This window comes from Molossus molossus, unplaced genomic scaffold, assembly GCF_014108415.1.
Source record: "Molossus molossus isolate mMolMol1 unplaced genomic scaffold, mMolMol1.p scaffold_m16_p_19, whole genome shotgun sequence".
Classification (NCBI taxonomy): Eukaryota; Metazoa; Chordata; class Mammalia; order Chiroptera; family Molossidae; genus Molossus; species Molossus molossus.
The window spans coordinates 30194388-30204054 of NW_023425354.1; the positions used below are offsets into that span (position 1 = coordinate 30194388).

Sequence of the window (9667 nt, forward strand, 5' to 3'; positions counted from 1 at the left end):
GGCCCATTTAATCTTTCTGGCCTCGCAGGAGGTGGGGCCTGAGTTGTCTGTCCCCTTTATTCAAGGTCACCCACACAGGCTGGGCTGGGACTGTGTCCTCCGGCTTCTGAGCCCAGGCCCCGTGCTCTTCCCACATTGCACTCTCCACCTGAGAGGTGCGCAGCTGAGTGCTGCCAGGGTGAGCCGGGCGTTCCGGACAGACGAGTCATCAGTCATCGGGAGAAAAGAGATGGGCTGCGAGTTCCGCATTCCACCTGCTCAGTGTGCGCTGCTGCTTGTCTGGAGGAAGTGGATTGCTGAGCTGTGAGTTCACGCTTTTGTCTTTGATGTGGGCTGCAGCCGTCAACTGATACCTGATACATGTCCTGTGACTTCAAAAAATGCTTTATTGAGTAGAACTGTGGGCTTGATCACAGGGGAGCTTGTTCTATTCTTTGCCCCCACCGCCAAAGGCAAACACTATTAAAACTCCCAAATCATGACTGGGTAACTAAATTCATGGAGAAAGAATTTTAACGTGAGATCATAATGTCACAGTTAGGTGTAGGGCTGTGGCTAGAAACAAAGCTTCTATTAAAAATAACAATTATGTAGAGCTTTCCAGCCAACAAAGCCGCGTTACAGCAACAATGTCATTGACCTTCACAATGTCCCTGTGAAGTAGGCATGACCCTCATCTAACAAAGGCGGGAATCAAATCCGATGAACGCTGGGTGTTTGGCCCGGGGGCACAGCTAGGAAGTGCCGGTTTAGGACCCCAGGCTCCACGCTCTGTGTTGACTCGGAACCATTTACTGAAACCTCTGGCAATGCCAGTAATGCTTGTGGGGAATGACTCAAACACTCTGTGACCCTGCTGTAAGCAGCTTTGATAATGGCTGGGATGTAAACGATGCCTTCGTTCCGGGACTGCCTCCTGCTTGCAAGTAGCAATTATTCGTGATTATTTACTTGCAGTTTGTGAATATCAAGTCCATTTCTCTCTGACGGATAGACTGAAGCAGGCAAGTAAGTTATTTTTTCATAGTCAGCCATCACAGGGAGATAGAGGAGCAGGGTTATGCCTTGAGAGTTCCAGCTACATGTCCCTTGTGAAACGATCAGAACAAAATCCCATTCTCTAGAGAATAGAAAGAGAAAGAGCAAACAGTAATGAGAGCATCCATGCTATTTCTTAAAAACGCTCTAGATTTACTCCCCATAGCTGTTCCCAGTGTTCAGTGAAAATGTCTGGACAGCCTAATGGTTTCCAGAGTTTTGGAGAACATAGGCATCTTTAAACATATCTCAGGGAAGCCCGGCCGGTGTGGCTCAGTGGTTGAGCATTGACCCACGCACCAAGAGGTCGCCAGTTCTATTCCCGGTCAGGCCACATGTCCAGGTTGTGGGCCCGATCCCCAGTGGAGGCCATGCAGGAGGCGGCTGATCGATGTTTTCTCTCATCGATGTTTCTATCTCTCCCTCTCCCTTCCTCTCTCTCTAAAATTAATAAAGAAAAAACAAAAACAAAAATAAATAAATAAAAATATGTTGGGGAAGGTAAAGCATGTATGTACGGATGAACAGTAATTAAGAAAATAAAGTTCAACAGGATTCAGACTCGTGACAATCTATTCAAAGAAACTAAATAGTAAAGATCCTTTTCCTTGTTCATGCTATTCCCATATAAGCTTTTCTCTACATCCAAAGAGGGAGTTCAGAAGGAAAGGCTGTAACTTTTCACCTCCCCGTGCTGCCGCCAAAAACAGTCCTAGAACTTGTCTGACTGGCTTCAGTGAGGAACGTAAGTAAATAAGACCTAAATAAACAAAAGAGGAACCTGCCCATCACTTGTAGGCAACAATGTAGGTCACCTTCCCGGGCACTTACAAGTCAGTGCTTGTTCCTCAGATAAACATGAAATGTGCTTCCAGAGAATGTCGATTATTATCACGCTAGCAGCAGAGACTGGGAAAGGAGCAGAGTAAAAGCTATGCTGTCCACGGGGACCCACTGTAGTAGAAAGAAACTGAGTACCTGAAGGGACTGGGGAATTCTTAAACCTTTCTGGCAGGAGCAAGTATTGGCCTCTCTTTCACAAACGAGGGTCATTGTCATCACCTTGGGGTGCTAGGCTCGGGCAGCTCTGAAGATGAAACAAGGTTGCACGTGCTCGTGAGAAGAGATGACCTTCCCATCCTGGATTTCCTGGGTGATGGTGCAGATTTTCACCAGCAGCCGGGGCAGGACTCTGCAGGTGCAGCAGGGCTCGGGCATCCCACCGCGGGCTGGGGATGCTGTGTAAACGGGGGCTGTGCATTCCATGGCCCTGGCCGCACCGATTGTGCAAAGGGAAGGCTCACACTTGGTGGCACATGGGTTACAGGGAAGCCTAGAGAAAGAAACGACAGAATAGTACTTGTGATTGCGGGAGGGCGACAGTGGCCATGGAGAAAGATGGGTAATCTTCCAACATGTCACTCGAAACAAATACGTCCAAATGTGTATTCCCTCATTCTGTGCTGTCATCGGTGGGAGAAAGAGAACCAGACCAGAATCAGACCAGATGCATGGGAAAGCGACATCCTAGGCTTAGAAATAGCCATTATGTTCCCTTCCACTCCGGTCAAGGCCACGCGCTGCGGGAGAGCACCATCCCAGGAGTCACAGACTGGGCTAGGGCCAGCTCTGTTATTTACCAGCTGCCCTTAGATAACCCTCCTGACTTTAGTTTTTTATCTGCAGAATGGATATAATGCGAACTAAACTCACAGGATCAACAATGATAAGGGACAAGTCAAGGAGCTTATTATCTGAGGAAAGGAAGTTAATCAGATGCTTTTCTTATCAGAGAGTTAATCACAGGATGTACTCCTGGTGGCCTGAACCCCATCCACCACAGAGTTCTCAGTGCTGCATCAGGAAGCTCCATGCCTTCTGGGCGTGTTTATAAAGGAATAATCTTTACGGAATTGGAGTTAGAAACAGGAAGAGTTCTTTTTAGAAAGCATCTTTCTTTGGCCATTCAAGGCCCTTTGGTATGCTGCGGCTCCTCGGGGGCGGGGGGGGAGCACGGGTTAACATTGCGCTAGTGTGATGTGAACATGCCGGTTCAGAGTGCTGCGAGCAGACCTCACTGATTGTCTGAGGGAGGGAGGTCTTTTTAACTATCACAACTGAGTTTGCCTTTGGATGAGGTTGCTTCAAGGAGCCTGCTCTGGGTCAGTTTCTTATGGGTTGGTATGTGTCTTATCATTTAAAAACATGACAACTTCTACACTTGGCCAATGTGGCTCAGTGGTTGAGCGTCAACCCATGCACCAAGAGGTCATCGGTTCGATTCCAGGTCAGGGCACATGCCCAAGTAGTGGGCCCGATCCCCAGTGGGGGGCATGCAGGAGGCGGCCAATCGATGTTTTCTCTCATCAATGTTTCTATCTCTCTTTCCCTCTCCCTTCCTCTCTCTCTAAAATCAATAAAGAAAAAAAAAAGAGTTCAAACATTAAAAAAATAAATAAAACATTATAACTTCTAATGAAAAATATGCTAAAACACGCATATGTACGAGACGTTGTTGGCACCACGGGCACGTGGCTGGGCAGAGTCGAGGGTTTCTACCTGAGCAGGTTCCTCCAAAGGGAGCAGGGTTGTCCTGTTCGATCTCACCAGATTCAGATGTTCGTCTCAGTGGGGAAAATCTAAAAGTTGCCAGCAATGTTCTTCTTTAAAAAAAAAAAAAAAAAACCCACACATTTTTTCCCCCTAGTAATTTTTAAACTCTAAGAAGCTAAAAATCCTATAAGGAAGTAACCAGGTTCACTGACTCCTTGAAAAAACTGAGCTCAGCCAGACTAGGTTACAACGGTACGTGACCAAACGGCACAGCCTGAGAGACCGTATAGACCCTTTGATCCGAAGCTCCCATCACTGGTAAGATCCAGGCACCGGTGCCTGCTGCCCGTGGTGGAACATGCCTACGTGTGCGAGTGGCCTTTTCGGAAAGGTGTTTACGCACGTGCTGTCTGAGCTCTCCAGAAGGCTGCGGTATGTGGCGATCTCGCACTCCAGCCGGGACTTGACGTCCAGCAGAATCTCGTATTCTTGCTTCTGCCTTTCCAGGGCACATCGGATGTCCGCCAGCTGAGCCTCCAGGTGATCGATCAGGCCCTGGATCTGGGCCAGCAGGGCTGTGTAGCGCGCCTCCGTCTCCGCCAGGAAGCACTCCTGGGAGTGTCTCTGCCAGGCAGGAGGGAGGCAGGGTTTGTAATGAGGGCTCCTTCAAGCCCAGGTCACTTGTGATCCGTACCATTCTCAACAGTGTTTTTTTTGTGACAGGTACTAATGAATCTTTAAGCCCTCTTGTTATCTCCTAACTAAACGCTGAGCCAAATCCAAAATCAAAATGATCAGCTACGCTAAAGCTTGCTTCTCTCTATCCTGTGCCCTTTATTATTATTTTTAATCCTCACCTTAGGACATTTTTCCATTTTTTGTTCAGATAGAGAGGGAGAAAGAGAGAGAGAGAGAGACATCAATGTGGAAGGGACACAATGAGTGGCTGCCACCTGCACGACCCAACCAGGGCCGGGGACAAACTGCAACCCAGGTACATGCCCTTAGCGGGGACTAACTGCTGAGCCAAACCAGCCAGGGCCTCTCCCCCTTTTTCAGTGCTGCTTATTTTCCTTTCTTAATCACTTGATAATCTTCTATCATACTTTCCTACCTGTGAGAAAAAAATATTCCAATTTATATCATACTTAAGAATTAAAAACCCATGATCAGCCCTGGCCAGTTTGCTCAGTGGTTAGAGCGTCGGCCTGCGATCCAGAGAGACCCGGGTTCGGTTCCAGCTAAGGGCACGTACCTCGGCTGCGGTTTGTCCCCGGCCCCAGTTGGGTCGTGAGGGCAGCAACCGCTCGATGTGTCCCTTTCATGTCGATGTTTCTCTCTCTCTCTCTCTCTCCCTCCCACTCTATCTGAACAAAAAATGGAAAAATATCCTCAGGTGAGGATAAAAACAAAACAAGACAAAAAACCCATGATCATGGTACCTCTCATGTTTGTACCTTAAAAAGGAAGTAAGCAGCATTTAGCCATAAACAGTTCCCTCACTGGATCGATTCTTTTATATGGAAAGTAGGAGAGTAGAAGCATCCATCATTCAAACTCTTCCCTGCTCTACGATTCTGTGAGTTTTATGGATAATGGAATCTTCGGTTTTAATAATCTATTGTCTGCATGATGATCCCAATTTTTAGAGATGAGAAAACTGAGGTTCAAGAGGCGAAATGAGCCGCCCCAGACACATGACTGGCCAGTGACAAAACCAGCTGCGGGCAAGGATTTCCTAGTACCCTTCACGTCAGAATGTTTCAGAGAGAGTACAAGGAGGCGGAGTCAGTGCTATGGAACCCGAATCCTGGCTCAGACTCTTATTTCTTTTGTGACTTAATGCCATAGGATCTCAGGGTCTCCCTCTCTAAACCAGGCGAGATGAAACTCACCTTGGGTTCGGCTTGGGAAAGTCACCTTAGTTCTCTGCGTCTCCTCTGGGAAGTTGGCTTACACATTATGCCACCGCCCTCAGAAGATTATTTTATAAATTTCATAGTTTGTAAAAATGCTTTGCATAAAATAAAATTCTCTTTGAGCATTTCCCAAAGTATATTCATGAATCATTATTGCCATGAGATATTCTTTTAAAAAGGAGTCCACAGTCAAATAAGGTTCGGAAGGCTGAACACCATAGACCCCCTTCTTGGAGAATCACGGTGCGTATCGGTTTTTGGCCCACAGGAGGGCCCCCTGTTTAAACTTTCTTTGACCCAGGATTTCCCAGGCTTATTTGACCATGGAGTCCTTTTTTGGCCATAGACCCTTTAACAAACAGAGGAACGGTTGTTCTGAGGGACGCAGTTTGGGAAACATCCCAGCACACCAGTGTCGGGGGCTGTGGCCATCACTACGCTGCTAGGCTCAGTTTTCTGGGTACCATTCGGAGCTGGGCCTGTCGTTCCACCTCCAGAGCATTCGCGGTTCGTCTCAGCTCGATGATCTCCTTCTGGCAACACTGCTGCTGTTGAGAGCCGGTCACCACCTGCTGGCTCAGCTCCTCCATCTGGAACACAGCCAAGGACCATGGATAGTATGGAGGGAAACATAACTTCAGTTAAAGGGCCCCTGGGGGTGCAATGTCAATGCATTGGTTCCGACTTTCCCACCCTCCCCACCTGCGTGTTGAACCATTGCTCCACATCTCTGCGGTTTGTCTCCATGATAGACTCATAGTGACATCTCATTTCTTGTAGAACCCGATTTAGGTCGACAGAAGGGGCAGCGGTCACTTCAATGTTGAGTCTGTCCCCAAGCTGGCTCTGCAAGGAATTGACTTCCTACGGGAAGAAGAAGAGTGTGAAGGCACTTGGTGAACAGATGGCCCCCTCGCGTTCTTGTTTCCAGTCTAACAGCAATAATGTAGCTTAACTGTGTCTGGAATATAGCTCCCAATGCAGGAATACATGATTCGCAGGTGCTTTGCAGAGGCGATAAAATGACTTAAGGCTATTTCAGACAGGACTCTGTGTTCAAAGAAGTGCAACATTAGAAGGAATTGACTAGCAAGATCATGGGTTTCAAGTATTCCGATCATTTCCAGGGACAGGTAATGGGTGAAGCCGTAAAGAGGTGAAATTTATGAGGCCATAGTCTCTGTGATGCCAATGTAGGCTTATGCCAATATAGAGTGGCAGGAATCTGGGTAGGGATGCCTACAAAAATATGGGAAACCCGAAAGGACAATAAAATTGGGTTACTTCCTTCTCCTTGGGAAGGTAGAGAGGACAGTGGAGGCTTCAGACACCGTATTATAGGCGACTGGTTTGCAATACATTGAACTAGTGGTAGTAATAGTACGCATTATCAGGGCTAACAGAAGAGGAGTCAAGTTCAATTCAGAGGAATCAATGCTGTTTTGAGAGGCTTAGCTGGGGCTTTCTCTAACCTCTTCATGGTTGCTTTTGAGGCAAAGGAGCTCCTCCTTCAGGGACTGGACTCGCGCCTGCCGGTCAGCTTGGCCCAGGGTCAGAGCATCCAGGATCTGCTGTAGGCCGTTGGCATCTGCCTCCACTAGCTGGCGCAGGGACACCTCGGCTTCATACCTTTAAAAATGAGACATGACGTGAAAGGCATTTCAATGTAAATGGTGTTCATCAAGCCAAGCAGAAGCCCTTTTGTATTTTCCTGTGGGCCTCTCATTTGCGGCATCTCTGTTGGGTTTTATTCTCTTTACAGGTGAAATCATTTGATAAACATCACCCTGGGATTATTATTCCTATATTAGTCGGCCAGAGTGATGCTACATTGCTGTTCTTGAGACGTGGGAATGTATCTGCCTTCCCCTGCCCCACAGGCAATGCAATGGAAGTGGGGAGAGCTTGTGTCTAGGCTGCGGCTCGGTCTTGGACCACCAGTTGTAGGCCTTTGCATATGCAACTGAACCCCAGGAAGCCACAGTTTTCTCACCTTAAGTGGGGTACCAGTATATTTGCCCTACGCATTTCACTGAATGGTTGGGCAGGAAGTCAGATGGGCTTATACGTTAGCATCTACAGGTATTGTATGCATGTGAGTGGTTATGAATCTTAATACTTGATTGGATGTGAAGGTCTCTTCTGGGCGAGTGCCGTCATGGTACAGGCCGGAGGGTTAGGGGACGTGTGGGTAATCTCATTGAGAGTATTTAGCACCGGATGGAGGGTGAATTCTGTCATGAACGACAGTATTGGGTGGGCTTACTTGGCTCTCAAGTCATCAGCAGCCAGTTTGGTGTTGTCAATTTGTGAGACCAGTCTGGAATTCTCAGCCTTGGTACACAAGATCTAGAATTAAGAAGTCGTACACACAAATGAGACCAACACCAAGATCCCTGCCGGAAAAACCAAGGGGCTGGTGTGTAGTTCAGCTCACAGGGGAAGGTCAGTTAGACTTTTCATAGCCATGCTTAGGCAGTCTGGGCAACTTCAGAAAATCAGAGTTTTTGTGATTTTCCTAAAAGTTAAGCAATGACTACTTTAATAAAAACTTGTATAGAAGTTTTACCATTAAAATATAAAATCCACCTTAAGTTTGCGTAACGTAACCACCGTCAACTGGATTGTAAATGCCACGAGGGCTGCAACATTTGAGTTCACCAATATGTTCCCAGAGCCTGGAATAGTGGCTGGTGCCTTGTTATTGTGTTCAGTAATTATTTGGTAAGCTAATAAACAGAATAGATCCAATACACATAGCAGCAGCGTATTACTCTGAATAGGAGAGTTAGGTTTGGTGTATATGGGAAGAAACTGCTTAAAACAATCGAGAGATGTTGAAATGGGTATAAAATAGAAAAGTGGTGATGGTGGCGAATATGGATAAAAATTACTAAGTTCCAAGATAGGAACTTATTAAAACAAACTTCATTTTCTTGGTTCCCTGTTTTCTTATTTTTGTTAAAGAAATGGCAGCAACGGATTGTTAATGCATTTTCGTCCTGAGTTATCTGGTTAAAATAACAGCAGAGGATATCTCTGGAAAATGAACATCTATAAATATAACTGAAAGTTGGGCCAAGACAACAATTTTATTCAAGACATTTTCTTATTCTACCAAATATTTTTCAGCGTAAAAGGAAATAAAGATATTGGAGAATGTCAACTCAAAACTTGATTATACAGGTTGCTAAGAATCTTACCTTCTTCTGGAGCTCTTCAACGGTCGTGTAGTAGGACAGGTAGTCAGGACATACGACAGGGACCTCTTTGTTACACTCTTCCTGGATCCTACACTCCAGGGCCGCGTTCTCTCGTTCCAGCGTCTGCACCCTTTCTAGGTAGTTAGCAAGGCGGTCGTTCAAGATTTGCATGGTCTCTTTCTCATTGCTGTTGATGCCTTCACCACACCAGCCACAATCTCCTACAGGGGGACCGGCGTTGAAGTTGTTTATTAAGCAGGTGGGCATAGGACAAAAGCAAGGAGTGTGTTGGCAGCGCTGGGACCAGAGAGGTCTCAGAGCATGGCCAGTTGGTTGGCAGCTGTTGGCTTCAAGACCACCACACCGGCAGCTGGTGTTAGAAGAGATGATCCTAAAATTTGTAATCCTAGAGCAGCTTTGGCCCGGTGGTGAAGAAGAAATAGTTGCTGAACAGTCCTTGGTATCCATAGTGTGTGCCTAGCTTTGGTTTATTTCAAAGTCTGTGGTTCCCCTGGGTCGAAAGCTCAAGGTACTGTGACTGAGTCTAAATTCCGAGCCTCTTGTGGCTGCTTCCTCTTTGAAGGTGGTGTCCCAGCAGCAGCCGGTTCTCCTCCTGATGCTTCTGTCAAATCCTCTGGGAACAGCTCATTAGTCTGCTTTTTACCTGCCTGAGAAGAGCTGCCTGTCTCATAAAAACAGGCATTTAAGCTGTTACTAAGTTATTACCCATCACAACTACTACTTGTTATTGGATCAGAGTTTCACAGTGTTTCTTCAAAAGGAACCGTCGGCACAGTTCTAACAGCATCCATCATTACGCGGGTATGAGTATAGCGAGTTCATTAGGTCCTTGTTGACCTCGTCACCTGTATTGAGCGTGACCAGGAATGAGTCCATTTGTTTTTCCTTTCTTCTCTAGAAAAGGGAAACTACTAATATCCAATCATTATTGGT

General features: G+C 46.6%; 1 protein-coding gene across 1 annotated transcript; it reads right to left on the minus strand.

Annotated features, from left to right (window-relative positions):
- Window positions 1-2109: 2109 nt before the first annotated feature.
- KRT39 (keratin 39) lies at window positions 2110-9181 on the minus strand. Its single transcript, XM_036268425.1, has 7 exons — window positions 8714-9181; window positions 7777-7859; window positions 6983-7139; window positions 6213-6374; window positions 5975-6100; window positions 3995-4215; window positions 2110-2371 (listed from the first exon to the last, which is right to left on the minus strand). Exons 1-7 carry the CDS (start codon window positions 9179-9181, stop codon window positions 2110-2112), a joined length of 1479 nt encoding a protein of 492 aa, XP_036124318.1.
- Between the last annotated feature and the right edge of the window lie 486 nt (window positions 9182-9667).